Here is an 18,713-nt window from a genome sequence, read left to right as displayed (position 1 = left end):
TAAAGTGCAAGTTACTCAAAATTGAGTACTTTCTACCATTATAAACCAGATACAAACAACATGGAATGGTTAGTCTTTAATTAGCCAAACAGTTAATATCGAAATTTATTTCCAAGTGGTTTGTTGAGTCTACACAAAGAGGGAGATAGCGACGCTTCCAGAAAATTCTAAAATCTTCGGATTAAAACCAGTGTGCGTTGAACGGTTTTCCCCCAATGTTTGTATACGAGCTGGGCGATATGACTTGAACGCGGCATATGACCACATAGACGAGGGGGAGGGGAGGCTGCAGCTCCACTCTGAACTACAATACCCACAAGTCCATCCGCGCGTCAACAGCAACAGCTAGGATGTTGCGATATCGCTGGCAGCCAAAGATTGCTGTGGTTGCAGAGATTAGGCGGCTGGGTTGAGACCTCTGTCTCATGTTTAGGTGGATGTCAAATTCCGTGGTTTGTCATTTGCAGATACAGCTGCAACGGACGGCATTAGTTTCCTGTCGACTCTGCGCTTGTTTATGTTGATGGGAGGCTGCGTCGCGCTAATGCGTTAGCTTACCAAAAAAAATCATAGTTTTATCGTAAATGGAAGCAATTAAATAGCCAGACGGGCAGCTATGTGCCATCAAACGGTCCGCTTCACTTGACTTAGGATGGAAAGATTTTCTCGGGCAACGCTATCACACAAGTTACACGTCGGATACATCGCACTCGAAGACGTTATCTTCAGAGGATAACCTGGATAACCTTACACGAAATGTCATAGCGCGTAAGCAGCTAGCACTTAGCTAGCTTGGTAATGGCTGGACGAGATGGAGAAGGACCTAATGTTATCATCATCAGCACCCGACCATGAACAGCTGGATGGATAGCTAACGGAATACTTTCTCCGGAGATGCTTTAGCCTCCTGGGTGGTGTAATTCACTTACATAACGGCTAGTCGCAACCGCTCTAGCTATCACCAACTGGCTTGTGTTGGCAAGCAAAGGGGAATTTTGCCACCAAAAATCTGGGTTGTGTCAGCATCATCGTAAGTGGCAGAGGCATCACTGCATGTTTCGAGGCTGCACATAGACTTGCTTGAAGCGTCGGGCTCGTCAGGTTCACAGTCCGACCTGCATTATTATCTGTCAGTGCAATAACTGAGTGCACAGGAAATAAGCAGCCCGTCTGCGTGATTGAAGCCGCAAACACCCCTCCTGTCGCTTCGACAACATGAGGAAGTTCTTTGATTCGCGTCGGGAGTTGGTGAGCTCCGGGCCTGGTTCTGGAGGAGGAGGTGGCAGCTCCGGGTCCAGTCATGCAGGCGGAAATTTCATTGGCAGAGCCTTCACTGTCGGCCGGCACCAAGTCACTGTTGAGGAGATCATAGCTGAAGGTGAGAAGGGGCTTGCACAGGCCAGATGATGCGATTTGTTTCCTGTCTCCCTTTTATTTTCGTGCACGCTGTTTATTTGTGTGTCCTGCATGCCCGAGTCACGTGACAGAACAGGGACGTAACCTTATGCCATCCCCACAGGAATGATGGAGCTGTGCATCTGTGTGTCTTGGATACATAAATGCAAACTAGAGGCCTGCTGCTTTCTCTCATCTGCACTCTGACTAACACAACAGTTTCCCGTTAGCTGTTTCATGATTCAGAAGTGTGATTCAAGGAGATGAAAACCTACCTGGTGTAGCACAGTGTAGAGCAGTTATTTGAATTAAAATGAATGGGACTGCAACAAATGATCATTTTCATTGACGATTATTTTCTCAATTAATCGTTTAGTTGTTTTTTTCTATGAAATGTTAGAAAATGGTGAGAAATGTTGATCAGTGTGTCCCAAAGCCCAAGTCTTGTTTTGTCGTTTCCAGTTTACTGTCATAGAGGAGTAAAGAAATCAGAAAATATTCACATTGAAGAAGCTTGAATCAGAGAATTTTGATTTATTTTCTTAAACAATTACTCAAACAACTCTAGAAATGAATGAATGAAGGGTTAGTGTACTGTACAAGCTGCAGAACGCACATGATTGTTGTATTTCTTTACAGACATGGGGTAGACACTTCTAAGATAAAATACTGATGTGGAAGTAGAGGTGTCTGCTTCACCAAATCCAAGTCATTTTGTTCATCCTTTTAAACCTGAGAAGACAATCTTTTTGTTATTCTTCTCATGCTCTATTTCTGCTGTTTTGAAGATGTTAAACAGTTAATCTCGTGAGCCAACAGTACCTGGTGGTTTTTGTGCAGACTGCATGCATGCTAATACAAGTACAGTACAGGAGGATATGGATAAGAATAATAAACAACGACAGTTCTGTACAGCCGATCAGAATGTCTGCATTTACTGTGCATGGATAACCCTCAGCCTCACCTGCACCCGTGTCCATAGGTATCTCTGGCAGTGCCAGAGTGCCATGCAATAACATGTCACACATGCCAAGCTGACGATGCAGTGCAAGCCGCAATGCCTGCCTGAAATTGATGACTCTGTCACAACTATACTCGACTAAGTGAATTTGTGGTCTGAGCTGTACCAGATGGTTAGGCCTCAATGTAGGCCTCTATGGAAACCCTGCAGCAATGGCATGACTAATACATAACGCTATAAGGCTGCACCATTTGGCCCTGATTGTCAGTACTGATGTAAGGCTACATGAACACAAATTGCAAAAGTTGTTGAAGGGATGGGGTGTTGAAAAGATAAGCAGTTAAATGTTCAAAACCCAAATGCAGAAAACTTGTGAGAATGGTGTGATTTCACAAATGTGCATGTACATGTAACGTCAGCATGTACATTTTGTATTAATTGTAGTTGAATCTGGAAATAATCTCGTAACGTGCATCCAGTTTTTTGCCCAACTGTTCACTGTCAAGATATTGGTCATCTGTCTATCATCTCCTTCAGAACTGACTGTTTTATTTTGCCCCTTTCTCAATCCTGCAGGTGGTTTTGCAATTGTGTTCCTTGTGCGAACAAATCAAGGTGTGCGTTGTGCCCTGAAGAGGATGTATGTCAACAATGAGCATGATCTGCAGGTGTGCAAGTGCGAGATTCAAATAATGGTGAGTTGCTGAGATTGAATATTTCTCCCGCTTGTTCTCACTCTGAGCTCGTGTGACTTTAAAACCACTCGCAAGACGAATGTCTTTTGAAACGGGTAATTGTGCCTGTAAATTTCCAAGAAATCCACAAATGCAAGTTCTCTGGTCTGACCAGAATAGCTAAGACCGAGCGCTAAATTCGGTCCGCACAGAGCCTGCAGCAGGGCTGTTCGGATGGTTGCGCTGTATTTATTCATCTGGTTCTTGGTGTGCTTTGTTTTTGTTTTCATAGTATTGTCTTACATGTCCTGCTCTCCTCCTGGGATGTCTTGTAGAATGAGTTGTAGGGATCATTTGTATGAACATCAGTTCTTAAAGGACCATCCAGTTCTTGATGGGATGTTATTTTTTAGCATTCTACTAGTTCTCTAATAGGGTCCTTGACAAATTTTACTTATGTGTTTGCTTATATAAAATAACATGAAGCTGAATGTCTCACTGCTATAAATTTAATGTACGTAAGGACGACATCCTGGTAAAAAGGAAGACTGTATCGTCTGACCTCTTATCTGGTAAAAGTCAGAGTGGAACGGGGATTTATTTAAGCATCATACTAACCACAATTTGTTTCTTAGTTTAGATGCATTATTTTGTAGATGGACTGCATTCATAGAGTTCACACACAGTATTTGTTCTTTTATGTCTGAAGGAACACTCAGGAAGGAAGGAGGGAAGCAGTGGATGGTCAAATTACGAAAAAAGCGTCTGATTGTAAACATTCAACAGAACTTCAGACAGTACATTGAAAGAAACAGTTTAGGGCCTAGTTATGTTTCAGAAACCAACACTAAGAGACCCTGAAATTTGGTTCAAGGAAGTTGTCTGCTGTCATTCTTCAGTCATCATACGACTTTTTCTTCACCTCACAGTCTCTGTCTCATTCTTTCTCTCTCTTTCACACACACGCACTTGTATACAGACAGACAGTGCTTCACCTCATCTGCAGAATGCTTGACATTTTTTCATTACCCAACAGGTTCCTCATGTCAGCGCTCCATTGCAGCTCCCCCTGCAGGCGATGGCCTCACACTACATGGCAAAACACTGACCAGATTAAATGACAGGATTATGGCATTAAAATTATTGCAGCAAAATCTAGGAATATTTTCCCGCCTGTTCCATCCCAAATCTTTTTGTCACTTCTGTGGCATCATTTCAAATTCAAGGTCAAAAATCAAGTCATTTTCAAAGACTTCCAGCCACTCCCTTCACCATCACACGGTGTGTGCTGTGTTGCCGTGTTGTTTGTTCACAGTGGTTTGTTAACGCTCTTGAATGTGTGTTTGTGTTCATGCAGAAAGACCTTGTCGGTCACAAGAATATTGTTGGTTATCTGGACTCCAGTATTACGGCTATGGGATCGAGGGATGTATGGGAGGTTCTCATACTTATGGACTACTGCAAGGGTGAGTGCGGAAATGGAAACAGTGTCTGACACAGAGTCTGAATGCTATCAGTGTTATAAAATAAAAGCTGAGATTCAGTCATGTGCCGCTGGATAACTGGATATTATTTTGCAGGTGGGCAGGTAGTCAATTTGATGAACCAGAGGCTGCAGACTGGCTTCACCGAGGCTGAGGTGCTGCAGATCTTCTGTGACACCTGTGATGCTGTTTCTCGCCTGCATCAGCGCAAGACACCCATCATCCACAGAGACCTTAAGGTGCCACATTTTGCCGCTTGTGCTCTGCTTTCCGCTCTGCAGTACGTAGGACGGAACAGGCAGCCAGTTATGCGCTAACTCAGGGGAAACACCTACTGTAGATCAGCGTGCTGTATGATGTCTTTTTGAAGATTTCGAAGTCGTGATTGATGTGTTTGTGTGAGCTGAAGCTATGAGTCATTATGGAAAGCTTCTAATAGGAGGGGAGAGGAGATTGTCAGTTGTCAAAATACTTCAAATGCTTCCATTTCTGCAGAGCCCAGTCGACTGCCCTGTGGTTGTCGCATTAATTTTAAGTTACTGTCACTCAGTGGATTCACTCCATATGGAAACATGCCTTTTTATTGCGGTGCAGATTTCTTTATTTGCATTAAAAAACCCTGAAAATGATAAGAGTGTGTGTGTCAGAGTGTGTCATAGTGTGAAGTTGACCTCATTTTGGTTTTTGCATTCATTGTTTTTCATGGGTCAATTTCTGAACCACCTTAAGGTCCAAATTGGGTCCCTTTATGTGTAACCCGATGTTGTGGGGTCTCATCCCTTGTACATCTACAGGTGGAGAACATTCTCCTGCATGACAAGGGTCATTATGTGCTGTGTGACTTTGGCAGCGCCACTAACAAGTTCCAGAGCCCACAGACCGAAGGAGTGGCCACCGTGGAGGAAGAGATCAAAAAGTTTGTGCTTCTTTTCATCTTTTGGCAATGTTTGCAGTTTTCATTCATTAGCACTGCTTTTAGGTATAACTGCACAGAAACCTCTCATCAGACTCATTGAAATTTTCCCCTTATCCCCGTATGGACTTAAGAGATCTGCACAGCACTATCAGTATTATGATGCATGTGAGTTTTGCTCACACAAAGGTTTTGCTTGATAGAAAATTGAATTTGCATTGGATAAAACCACAAATTGAATTTGCATTTATGAGCACATAATACCGTGCAGGCTTTTTTATTTTACTGCTACATTAAAGGTGGATTCCCTACTAATTATGTCCTCTTCTATACTTAATTTCTTTCGGTTTCCTTTCAGGTACACCACTTTATCATATCGTGCCCCAGAGATGGTGAACCTCTACAACAACAAGATTATCACCACAAAAGCAGATATCTGGGTGAGCGAAGAGGACAGACTTCATGACAGGGATGCATGAATGTAACACATGCTATATATATGAATATTAACTAAACCCTGTAGCCTCTGTTGGTGTAAAACATAGTTTGACATAATGGCCTACTGCTAATAAAACAGGTCTTGAAGAGAAAAAAAAAATAACCCGGTAATGTGAAGTAGCAGTGATTAGTTCTTTAAAAAAAAGGTTCAAAGTTCTGTTCTCAGAACTCAAAACTTGCTTCTGCTTCTGAATATGTAGTTTTCAACCTTAAACCAGATGGTGTTTAGAGGGGAAGAGTATTTGTTGTGTGACTTCCTGTGTACTGTTGTTGTTCTTGATTGATCTCCTCTTGTCTTCTCTCCTCCTCTGCCTTTGTTTGGTGTGGCGGGGTGTGCATGGGATTGTCTTCTCCAGGCGCTGGGCTGTTTGCTGTACAAGTTGTGCTTCTTCACTCTGCCCTTTGGTGAAAGCCAGGTGGCCATCTGCGATGGCAGTTTCACCATTCCAGATAACTCCCGCTACTCTTATGATCTTCACTGCCTCATTCGTTAGTCCTTCTTACACATTAATTAACGTTTACAACAACATCAAATTCAGTTTGCATTTGTGAGTCGAAGCATGAATATCTACTCTTTGTAGCTCTCAGTTTTTTGAGTTTCACTCTCTTCTTTCTGTGTGGTGTTTTTTCAGGGTACATGCTGGAGCCAGACCCAGACAAAAGACCAGATATCTACCAGGTTTCCTACTTTGCTTTTAAACTAGCTCAGCGGACCTGCCCTGTTCAGAATGTGAAGGTCAGTGTCTCTCAGCACCAACGTCAGCTTAAATATTTGAATTTGCTTGGTTTTGTCTCATCAAGAATTGATTTCCCCATCACATTCAGTGGAATCTGCTTTCGGTTCTCGGCCAGTTCTCAGGGTGTGGGAGCTAAATCTGCACTTATTCATTTGTTGCATACACTATTGCATAAAAAGCTTTTTAAGACTGATTTTCTTCACCATTACTGCCAACTGCAAGAATCACGAAGTTTTTCCAGTACACCCTTGTCACTGATACTGCTGTCTTGTGGAAATTCAAGATTTCGTGAACAATTTTGCATTTTTTTTTTCATTATCCAGAATTCCCCTATTCCTTCTAAACTTCCTGAGCCAATCAAAGCGAGTGAGGCTGCTGCAGCAAAGAAGAGCCAGACTAAGCCCAGGCAAGCATGACCTGCTTATGCTGTATTACCATTAAAGCTGTAGTAACACTACATTTTATGGAAGTAATTAGGTACACTCAGAGTTCTGATACTCATTAAGTCATTATGTTAAAACTATTTGCCATAATTAACAAGAAGGCCAACGTGCTCCCTTCATTGCCAGGCTGACGGATCCAATTCCTACCACTGAAACCTCCATCACCCCTCGCCAGAGGCCCAAAGCAGCCCATACCCAGCCTGCGGCTGGCATCCTACCCATCCAGCCTGCTGCTCTCACCCCTCGAAAGCGGGCTAATCTCCCTGGTGGTGCAGCTCAGCCTGTGGGTACGTACAGCACTGAGTTCTTATTGTCCTCTTCATCACAGGGAAAAGAAACTGAGCTTTTGAAAAAAGATGTGCGTAAAGACAGGAATCCCTCTAATCCTTTGTGCACACATTGGATGCTGCAATTCTCAACAGGAACAGATCAAGTATGCAGGTTAAGACTCATGCAAATTACAGCAAGCTAACCATAGGCCCAAAGTGATTATGTAATGATCTTCTCCACCTTGTGAAACAGCGCTTCTGTTGATATCCCCTTTTGTACCTGTTACGAATCACTTTGATGTCTTTAATCAGAATTTAACAGATTATATAATCCTTCCATAGATTTTGTTCAAGATGAATATTATCTGAAATGCTCTGATAGACCTATTTGTGTTGCTTCATACTTACATTGTGGTGCATCTGTGTAGTATTAAGATTCAGATTTTTTCCATACTGTTGACTAATTAAATCTGTGCTCTTTTTAACATCCCACAGGAGTCAGTTTAGACCTCTCTCAGCCAGCTGCAGCTCTGCAGTCACAGAAAGCGCAGACTTCAGTTCTGCCACTCATCCAGTCACAAAACAATTCAAGTCAGGCTGCAGCTCCACAGAAGCAGGTACACACTGAGAAATTACACTGAAAAACCATTTGTGTCAGCAATAAAACACCCACATTGTTCACAAAAAACATAGCTGCTTTTGGGACCCAGAGCACTAACTCATTTAAGATGCAAATGTAATGTCTGTGTGACAGCCGGTGCAGCCAGCCGCAGCTACAGGAGCAGAGACTACAACAACAGCAGCATGCGTGTCACCGGTGACCAAGACTGACGTCCAGCCACAAGCACAACCGATAGTTCAACAACAGACCACGCCTCCCTCCGTGGCCGGCGCCACCTCCCAGCAGGCAGCCCAGACTCCATCGAGCCCGGCCCCACCTCAGCGCCCAGCTCGACGCAAGCAGGCTGGCCAGGCTCAGCAGCCGGCAGCTCAGCCTTCACCCAACAAACCGGCCTCTGGTCAGCCGCCTGTACCTCTTCAGCAGCAGCAGATAACTCAGCCATCAGCTGCCCAGGCTCAACCTGCCTGCACTGAGATCAGCCAGAAACCAGCTGACACAGTGAGTGGTCTTCTGCTCACATCATCATCAGTGTCAGAATTAATGACTTCTTATTTGTTCATAATCTGGCAAGGCCCGGTGTCCTCTTCATCCATCTATCCATCAGTTGCTTCCATTTTTCTTTATGATTGACTTTGAGAAAAAGCGTCACAATTGCTCCTTTACTGTGAGACTTTCTGCCACCAAAAACCTGCGACTGTGATATGAAAACTTGATAACATGGCTTGTCAGCACATTTGGCTGTGAGATTTTCCGTGACTTGTGAGATCTTCCATAACACATGTCCTGATCTTCTGTGTATTTTTTCCACTCCATGCCCCGTTTGATCAGACTCCACCTGGTTCTCCAAAGACGACCGAAGAACGAGGCCACCAACGAATGCCGAGTGATGCCGCAGCGAGCGCCGTTGCTGGAGCCCCAGTGAGTGACTCCCCACAGGGAGCTAACGGAGACGCTGCCCTCAACCAGTAAGTGCCACATGTACTGGAATAAACCCGAAGCACAGTTTAAGATCGAGTCTTCTCCTGTTTGTTTATCATATTTTGTGTGTTTTTGTTTTTTTTTTTGTAACCCATAGATCACTTACATCTCAACCGAGCACCACCCAGCCTGTTCAGCTCGGTGTTAGTGATGCAGGACAAGACCAAAACAAATCTGGAGCTGCTGCTGTTCCTGCGGCCGGCGGCGCCACTGACACTCCCACGCCACCTGCGTGGAACCCGTTTGACGATGACAACTTCTCCAACCTCACAGCAGAGGAATTCAAAACCGAGGACAAAAAGCCTGCTGGTACAGTTTGTGTGTACATGTGTGTGTGCTGTATTTTCTGTATGTGATAAACTGTTAATAGCTGGGAGTTTGTTTTTCCCAGAACCTCCCTCAGAACTTGAGCCAACATCCTCTGAGGAGTTGATACCAGGCCTGCAGGCCTCAACTGTGGAAGATACACCCCAAGAAACTGGTATGTAGAAAAAAGCAAATTCTGCTTGGTTCAAGCATTTGTCAGCAGGACATCATTCCTGTCCACTGTCAGGCCTTATTACAGTAAAAATATCTTTATAATCTATAAATACTGCACTGATGCCACATAATGCATTGTAGTGTAATGTCTGTAGTGTAATATCCAACCAAGAGGAAAACGTCTTAATGCACCAGATCCATTAATCTGATAGCTTCAAGAAGACTTTGAAAGCAAGAGCTGCCTCTGTGCATCACATAAATAGAATAAAGGGTTTGGTCTAAATTAGGATTGGCGTTACTGTAGTGATGTTAATGTGCAGAGCTCTGGCTGTGCTGCTGCAGTAACCAGGAACTGTAGCCACTGTTTTTTTTTTTATGTGTTTCCTTTAATAAGACAGAAAAGTTGAAGAACTGATTTGCTAATTTAGGGGGATACACATTTGATTTGGTATTAGCATTGTAATTGATGTAAACAGCCATTTGTTTTATACTGAGTCACACCAACTAACAAACTGCTTATTTTTAGGCTTATTTTCAGGCTTTATAATGGATTATATATCTTCTCAATGAAACACTACTTCTGTTTCCTAGCTGAAAAACCAGCAGCCATCGTTGATGTGGATTCAGGAGCATCCCTGTTGATTGTCCCCGATCCTTTCGGTACCCTTGACCTGTCAGATGCTCCAGGTAAATATCTCTCTGCACACACAAACACTCCTTTTTTGTGGTCTTTTTCTTTGTTGTGCTTGCTGCTGCTGATTTTGTTATCGCACTTTGCTCAAGTATGTCTCCTTTATCGTCTCTAATTCTTCACTGGCCTTCAGAGAAGCTGATTGAAGGACTCAAATCTCCAGACACGTCTTCACTCATGCTTCCAGACCTCTTGTCACTGTCTGATCCCTTCGGTGGCTCTGTGGAAGAGTCTGCAAAAGGTGCGCGTGTGTTTCAAAACTTATTGCATTTAATATTTTTTTTGGTTGCTGATGCTTTTCGTGTTGTGGTGCGCAGCTTAACATTTTTAGAGTTAGGTGAGAAAACAGCCTTTGTCTGCAGTGTAAACTCTCATTGGTTACCTGAAAGAAGGTTATTTATCGATCTGTACCCACAAATGTAAATAGTGGAAGATGTGTGCATGTATCTCAGAATCACTGTAGATCTTAGAGTCGTGTGTCCTTGTTCTCTTTTTACCTGAGCCATAACTAATCTTTACCCTCTTTCCTCTCTTCCTTTGGCCTCTCCTGACCTGTCGCAGACCCTCTCACTACAGACGACTCTCTGCTGGGCTGCTCTCTGATCTCCGGTCCGTCCGCCCCTCCGGTAGCGACCAGCGCCACCTCCTCCGTCTCCTCAGCTCCCACCTCCGCTGCCTCTGCTTTGGATGATTTCAGTCTGTTGTCTGGAGACTCTGCACAGCCTAAAGCAGGTAAGCTGGGAGAATCCTCTACATATCACAGTGCTTTTTAATTAGTCACAGAAGAGTAAATGAGTTAGTTTGTGGGGACGCTGTTTCACTGATTAGAAAGAACCACACCAACATCTCACTGAACAAAAGTTCTGTTTATATATGTTGGTACATTTACGTGCGTGTTTAATGTGCTGCAGCTGAGCAGCTAATTAGCTAACCAGCCCGCAAACTGACTTCAGCTGTGCACTTTTCCCAGGGGGAGTGTTTGTTTTGTGGTTCGTTCAACAAGCTAGACGTGTGTTCATGTTTGGAAGTTAGATAAGACGGAGACTTTAGCAGTTACAGTAGGTTGTTGTGTAGCAGTCTGCTGTCTGGCTCAGTGGGACCAAAATATTTATCCAATCATGTGTTCACAAAGTGTTGAACCTCGCTCCATTCTCGCTTGTGAACGACTGAGCCTTTCCAGGATGCTCCTTTCATACCCAATCATGATGCTATCACCTGTTAGCAATGAGCCTGTTTACCTGTGGAATGATCCAAACAGGTGTTTCTGGAGCGTTCCTCAGCTTTCCCAGTCTGTTGTTGCTCCTGAGCCAACTTGATTGAAACGTGTTGCTGCATCAAATTCAGAATAAGCAGATATTTACAAAAATCAATGAAGTTGATGAGGTCATACATTAAATATATTGTATTTTCACTGACTTCTGTTGATTATATATGTCAAAAAGGGTTAGCAAATAATCACGCTGTGATTTATTTATGATGCACACAGGGTGCAAGTTTTTTTCATCAGGGTCGTAACATCACTGACATTTTTTTTGTAGGAAGCAGAAGTTTTCAGCCACTGGGTGGCAGCAGAATCACTTCAGTGTCCTCATAACAAATTCATCTCAGCAGAGATGTTATCAGTTATGTTTATCCTCATGATTTAATACTGTTTGGAAATTAGAATGAATAAAAACATAAATGAAATTTAAACATTTATTCATTATAATGATTTTTCTGTGTACAGTGTCATTTCATATCACTAGTATCATCAGTTTCACATGATAAAACAAATATCTGAGTGCTTCCTTTTTAGTAGAATAATCTGTAAAACCGTATTGTGTCCCAGACTGAGACTGCTGATTTTATCAATAGTTTTATGACGTTAACAAAGGTAGTGAGGAAGAACCATTGCTTCTTTCATATTTTTTCACCCATCATCATCTGCCACAATTGAGATTTCATACTTTTACATCAGCAACCCACCTTTCTGTAACCTCCTGCAGACTCATCTCTCCTGATCTCAGACTTCGAGCCCCAGCAAGCCAGCGCAGAGGCCGGCACCGAGGACGAGTTTGATCCTATTCCCGTCACAGGCCGAAAGAACTCCCAAGGTGAGTCTTTACATTCTCCACAGGGAAGCACAGCGGGGTCAGCCGGGTAGGTCTTGGACTTGGGGACTGGCTGCTGTTTGGGTTCCCCTCAGTTGCATGCTCATTTTAATTAAGGAAATAATCAAACCTACTGATAACAGGATCAGGTGCATGCACTATTTTGACATCCTCAGAGTTGAGAATGCTTTAAAACGAGTAGAAGTAAATGGGTAAACTCTGCCCTCTCTCTTCTCTCTCTCTTTCTCAACCTCTCTCCCCCTCCTTGACTGCTGTGTTTGCTTGTTGTGACTCCTCTGCTCCCCCTCCCCAACTCCCCTGTTTGCCTGTATTCGTCTCGTCCCCCTGCCTTCTCCCCCTTGTCTCTCCGGCCAGTTTCAGGAGGCCACTCGCGCAGTAACAGTGGCGGCTCTGAATCCAGCCTGCCCAGCTTGGCCCGCTCCCTGCTGCTGGTGGACCAGCTCATCGACTTGTAGGCGCCCCCCCGCCCCCACACCCCCACCCCAGTAGAAGCTGTAACTCTGGATTATAGACTGGCATAGCATAACGGCAATCAACACTTCTGTCATAGCTAGCTTCCTGCACCCCCTGGCTGTCATCTCCATTCTAGCTCCTACAGTAGAAACGGCCTTCGCCTTTCAGTGCTTCTTCATTCCCGCCCTCTCCGCCGTATCAATTGCATTATCTGGCTTCTCTTCACCTCTCATCTCTCACCCTCTCACTCACATTTTCTCTTTGTTGTAGTCTCCACACAGCACGTATCTATCAGTTAAAGAGTGGCCAGTACACTAACGTCATCCTTTCTAAAGACGAACCATTCCATCTTTCTGTCAATCAGGATATAATATTGCTATCCCGTTTGTTTGAACAATATTGCATTATGTCTAATAGCAAACAATAGAAAATCATTGTTGTAATGTACAATAGGCATAGTTAGTGGTTGTAGTTATTATGGTGCACAAGTGAATTTGTCGTCGTTTGCCTTTTAAAATTCTCCTCCCAAGATTTATTTGCACATTTTAAAGTAAAACCACGGAAAAGTTAAATGAGCATTTGTTCAAATGAGGTCAGTTTCTTTCTTCTATAAAGGGAAACTTAGTCATGTAGCCTGATTTGCACAGTAGCATAAATGTTACCTCTGTCAGGGCTGTTAGATGGAATAATCATTTAAAGCTGCTATAGATCAGACTGAAAAGTTACATCCGGCAGTCTGGAGACAAAACAGCCATAACCACACGTCCTGCAAACGCCACACAAGGTTATTGTGATGAAGAGCAGGGATCGAAAGGTTTCCCAGATCAGACTAAACAGCGAAGTGCCATAAAATAATCTGCGAAGCAAGCCGCTGACTGGTGAAAACAATATCCGACCGTTCAAAGTGAACTCCAGACACGCTGTACTGTCCAGACGAGGACCTGTTAGTTTAAGCTTACTTTTCATTTTATCCTCAAGGCAAGCAATATGTTGTTTTTGGAATTAAATGGCAAATCAGGGTCATTTAACGGTGTATTTAGCGGTGCGCCGTATCAGTAGAAGATGCATGAAATCATGAAAATAATTTGAATAATCAACAGTGATAGTAAATAGTAGGAATACAGTAGCTCTTATATAAATATGGAGAGAGAGAGACAGCATTCATGCCTATTCAGGTCATTTTTTGGCACTAACAGTAACAGTCTAATATGGCATTTTAAACACTCTTTTTTCTTTTATTTTAATATCAACACTCATTCCGCACTGTGCAATCCCTCCTACATTCCTGTCATGTGTTTACTCCTGATTTATGTAAATAGATATCTGCCACCCCTGCGGCCTCTTATCCAGACCATAGAATTGGTTATTCTTCCCGTGTATATACTAAGTCATTGTCATAAAGCTTTACTTGTGGAAAACATATTGCTTTACTTGTGAGCTCTCATATATATATCTATATGTATAGATATATATATGAATGAAAAATGACATTGTTTTCCTGTTAATAAATGTTAATATGAATAGAGTGTTAGAGAATGAATGTAAGAAATAAATATTAGTCTATAATAAAAAATATCTATGATTCTTAACACCATAATCACTGAATAATATTGAAGAATACTCTATATAGATATTTCATTCCTCTTTGTGGAATTGTGTGTTGAGAAAGTTTTTTTTCTTGGTTATATCTGAATATAGATATCTCAATTATTGTCAGTACATTAAACCTTATCGATGATAATCCTGGTCTTTGCTCCACCTGGAGATTAGGCTGAATCCCATGTCTTACTCCACCTCCTCTCCCTCTGTGAAAAGAACGTGAGCCTGTGTTATGTTTGTTTACATGGACTGACTGACGAAGGATTATATTTTTATTGGAAACAGTTTTCTGGAAAGTGGGATCTTAACCTCCTGAGTCTCGGTCCTGCTTCATTTCAGCGGTAAACTACGAACCTTTTTTCTGAACTTGTGCTTTGTAAAGCTTTGTTTCGCTTTACCGGTTTTGGTGATCACAGAATTCATATCGAAAAGCATGGCGGTGTTGTTGAATGTTATGTTCATGTGTGTTGGTATACACAGTGTTATGATAAGTATGTGTGCGTGTGTGTGGAGTCAGAATTGTTGGATGTGTTTTCCAGTAGCCTACTTGTGTTGTTGTTTGCTGCAAATATGGCGACCGTCACGTCGCCATTAAGATCTCCTCTAAAAGCACAGCCCCACCCCCAACCCGCCTCTTCCTAAATTCTCTCAGGAAGTCAGAGCTACATCACTCTCTCTGAGAGTCGGATACGTATTGGCTTACTGCTCCCCAGTCTCATTGTCCGCCGGAAGTCTGCGGTCCGTATTACAGCTAAGAGAACTTGTCTGATGGGTAATGTGCGACGGGCTCTGTGAAGTGTGAAAAGGTTTAATCTGCCAGGGACGCTGCTGCAGCAGTGGGTTGGTTATCAGGCAACGTGAAGTCAGCAGCCCAGGGTTTGAAAAATCAGCTCCAGTCAGCAATATAAATGTTTCTGTAGGATCAAACAAAGTTATTTTTGCCTCCTGTGCATGCTCACAGTGGGAAGACTACCTCCACCTCTTTTTTTTCCATTTTGTCATGTCAGAAAGTGATTTCAAATAACATTAATAGTACAGTATGTCTCGTGAGAGCTACTTCTGGAAAGGAAGTTAGCATAAGTTTAAATAATCAGGATTTATTGGTTTTTTTTGTTATTTAAGCATAACAAGAAATTTGAATGACAAACAGATCTGTCATATTGTCGTCTAATGCTGAGAAAGTGCACAAATCTTAATGGACACGTGCTAGTTAGATACAGTATATAAAGTAGTTACCTGTTGAATGACTGAAGTCAAGGCAGCAATATGAAATAAATAGTGGTGCCAATAGCTTGGAAGCCAGTTAGTGACCTAATCACATGCCCTTCAGGAAATTCATGATAATTAAACATTTTTAAAACACAATTTTATTCATTAACCCCCAAAACAGTATTTCAAGTGGAACTCTCTTTTTCAGATTTTAAATGACGTCCAGTCTCCCATGTGAAACTGAAGGCTCATGTTTTTTTAAGTCATCCTCTCCACGATCCTTCCACTGAACAACTCAATCATTTGCAGTTACTGTTTGAACCTATGCAACTCCCGAGCTTCTTCTCCCCCTGTAGCCTGCCAGTGTGCTGTTGTAATCGGTTAAAGCCCAGCGGCTAGTGAGATTAGTCCTTGATGTGAAACAGAAGCCCCTCATTTTCTCTGTTGTTTTGCCAAAAATGGAAGCTGTCGATGATCTGATACTATTGAGTGTTTTGAGACGCCTCTTGTCTTTATGGCCCAAACCTGCGTCAGAGCTGTGGTATCGTGTGCTCCTTCTATTTTTGTGAGATAATTAAAGAATTATAAAGGGATGGCAAATAAAATACAAATGTGAATGTCAACGTGTTGAGTATTGATTGCAAGGTTTTCTTATATTATTCTTGTCTAGAATCCTGGTGGATGTAACTCAACAAAAGTGCATGATATTTACACAAAATACTGGGTTCATAAGGTTTTGTCAGTAAAAGAAGAAATGTCAGTGTTTGTAAGTATATTCCATGTTTGTTTTATTCATAGTCCAATGATTAAACTCTCATACTCCACTCTCTGTTTCCAGGATTTGAGAAGTACTACTAACTACATCCGGCATGTGAAAAAGTTAAAATCATGACCTTAAAGCCTTTTGTGCTGTTGGTGTGGAGTTAGAGAGAAGTGACCTCTGCAGCCTCCTCCAGGCTAGCAGCTCCAGGCTGCATTAGCCACTACTAGCATAATGCACCTAAAGGCTGCATTGTGGATAATGCAGGCAGCAGGTTTTGACAAGGAGGAATCGAAGGAATGAAAAAGACAAACTATCTGGTTCTGCTGCATCACTTTTTACCCTTTTTGTCAATCGTGAGTCCCAGAATTTTCCAGGAGTGCAATGCTAAATCGATGCTTCTCATCAGACTTGCATGCAAATGTACCTGCACGAAGTCCTTTGGGTGAGAGAGTAAGGCCTTGAATTATCTAGTAAATGACTTGTTAATGTGTAGTGTAATATAGTAGGGCAGGTTCAATTGTCGAATGCACTAATCATATTGTTATTCTGCTCAAATAGCAGGTAAATCCCCACAGGTAAGACCAAACATCAACTTCATGCCCCATTACAATGTCAGTCCATTTGACCGATCAATCATAAATCATCTTAACTTAGACAGTTTGTCCACCGGAGAGCACTGACAAGTTTACTTTTCAACTGTAAAACGTTTCGCTCAGTCCAGACGTCCACAACTCTACAATAACCAAATTCAACAGGTAATATCATAGATGCTTCTCATGTGTTCCATACATATGTTATTATGGATTGTTTTGTTTTTTGTTTTTTCCCATCCAGTATAGGTCAGGCTATTTTTTTTTTTATACTGAGCTTACTGATACACATCAGGATGCAGTAAATGCCATTTAAAGAACACAGGAATATGTTGCACCTTTGCCATATTACTATGAGTTTTACTTTTTTTTCCCACTTCCTTTGACCAGTTTTGCATCACTGGGTTTTTATCCACTAGAGAAAGATTGTTCAGGTAACCAACAGAACACAACTTTACTGTCAACCAGTGTGGAAAAAAAAACTGAAATACAGAACTGATACTTGTTTTTTGTTTTTTTTCCACATACTTGTATAAAAAAGTCCTGTCTGTTCTTAACCTTTATTTGTTCATCTTGTTGTCTTTGTTCTTAGCTTTTGTGTTTATTCCTGCATATGCACATAGAGAGCAAAGAAAAAAACTTGCGTCAGATTCCTTGTATTGTATTGTGTGTACACATACTTGCCCAATATTCTGAATATGGTCACAAAATACTATTGAAGTGTAAACTAGACATTTATAAAGAATACAAAAAAAAGCATTCCTCAACATGTCTTTCAGTGATGGTTACTATTATTTTAATCTAATATTTTATATAATGTGCAATAGCTTCAGAGGTCAGCAAGGCTTTATCTGACCTTTCTCTCGTCTTTTCCACACACAGACGTGCAGAGGGAGCTCAATAGCAATGTGCTGCAGCTCACTGAGGAGAGTCAAAGGCCGAGGATCCAGCAGAGGACTGCTGCATGTGCCTATAACAAACACGCGGTGCCCTCAGTGGAGAGGAGCATACGACACAATACGACACCGGCCACTTCCACCACCATGCATTTCATACCTGTCAACCAAGTGTCCCAGTTCCAGCCCCCAAACAGCCCAGTCGCCTCAGATGTTTTCCAGCTGGCCCCTTTTAAAACGCCAGGAAAAGAAAGCAGGATGGCATTCAGCAGCGCCGCCTGTCCTGCGTCTCATAAACCTTGTGAGGCATCTGATGTTTTCCTCCAGGCGCCGTTTGGAAAGAGGCAGGAAACCACCAGAGCTGTCTCTAGTAACACCCGCATATTTAAGTCTGGTCCACAGCAGATCCAACCCACCAAACAGCATCACCTGGTCCCAGCATCATCTCCCCCTGCTCCTCAGTCTCCTGGTGTCTCGCCTCTGCTCCAGCAGCCGGTGGTGGTGCACCGGGTCGTCTCCAGGATCGGGCAGCAGGCCGCAGTAGGTTCGGTCGCTGTGGGGCCTCTGCATGCCTGGACCATCGGGGGAAGGGCTCTTGAAGACCCCTTTACCGCTGCACCTTTTCAGCCAAGATGCTCTCAGAGCAAACCTTGATAGAATATGACAGGTCAGCGCCTCTGTCTGTAGCTGAAGGAGCCAAAGTCAGTCGCAGTTTTACCCAAATTTCAATATACTCTTGTCACTATTATTGCAGTATTAGGATGAAGAAATGATCCTTTTATCCTTTAGCCTTTGTTTAAACTTAAAGCTCTACCTCAGTCATACGAGTGCACAGTGGCGTGCACAGACTTTTTGAAGGGCAGGGGCGAAAAGGACTTCACTTGAGCACGCGTTTTGGTGTCCAAGAGGGCACTTTAGCACGCGTTTTGGCGTTCAAGAGGGCACTT

General features: G+C 42.7%; 1 protein-coding gene across 3 annotated transcripts; it reads left to right on the top strand.

Moving 5' to 3' along the window:
- The first annotated feature begins 367 nt into the window (after positions 1–367).
- LOC121622988 (AP2-associated protein kinase 1-like) lies at positions 368–18,713 on the top strand. Of its 3 annotated transcripts, none has more exons than XM_041960089.1 (20): positions 368–1,378; positions 2,933–3,051; positions 4,388–4,496; positions 4,611–4,753; positions 5,309–5,430; positions 5,786–5,867; positions 6,282–6,414; positions 6,558–6,661; positions 6,986–7,068; positions 7,232–7,392; positions 7,870–7,991; positions 8,129–8,494; positions 8,825–8,961; positions 9,072–9,283; positions 9,378–9,455; positions 10,046–10,141; positions 10,279–10,386; positions 10,707–10,877; positions 12,131–12,238; positions 17,753–18,713. In XM_041960089.1, exons 1-20 carry the CDS (start codon positions 1,216–1,218, stop codon positions 18,418–18,420), a joined length of 3,285 nt encoding a protein of 1,094 aa, XP_041816023.1. In that variant the 5' UTR covers positions 368–1,215; the 3' UTR covers positions 18,421–18,713. The 3 variants fall into 3 exon arrangements, with proteins under 3 accessions (XP_041816023.1, XP_041816022.1, XP_041816024.1); XM_041960088.1 differs by having other exon boundaries at positions 9,366–9,455; XM_041960090.1 differs by lacking the exon at positions 17,753–18,713 and adding an exon at positions 12,611–17,740 and having other exon boundaries at positions 9,366–9,455.

The sequence above is a fragment of the Chelmon rostratus genome, chromosome 19, assembly GCF_017976325.1.
Source record: "Chelmon rostratus isolate fCheRos1 chromosome 19, fCheRos1.pri, whole genome shotgun sequence".
Classification (NCBI taxonomy): domain Eukaryota; kingdom Metazoa; phylum Chordata; class Actinopteri; order Chaetodontiformes; family Chaetodontidae; genus Chelmon; species Chelmon rostratus.
Note: the sequence above shows the minus strand (reverse complement) of the source record. Positions and strands in the feature narration are given on the sequence as shown.

What these genes read in the sequence shown, in the direction of transcription:
- LOC121622988 (XM_041960088.1), top strand. Translation starts at nt 1,216, where the DNA reads ATGAGGAAGTTCTTTGATTCGCGTCGGGAGTTGGTGAGCTCCGGGCCT. An exon ending in GCCAGAAACCAGCTGACACA is followed by an intron (nt 8,495 to 8,824) that starts GTGAGTGGTCTT and finishes CCGTTTGATCAG; the next exon opens with ACTCCACCTGGTTCTCCAAA. An exon ending in TGTGGAAGAGTCTGCAAAAG is followed by an intron (nt 10,387 to 10,706) that starts GTGCGCGTGTGT and finishes GACCTGTCGCAG; the next exon opens with ACCCTCTCACTACAGACGAC.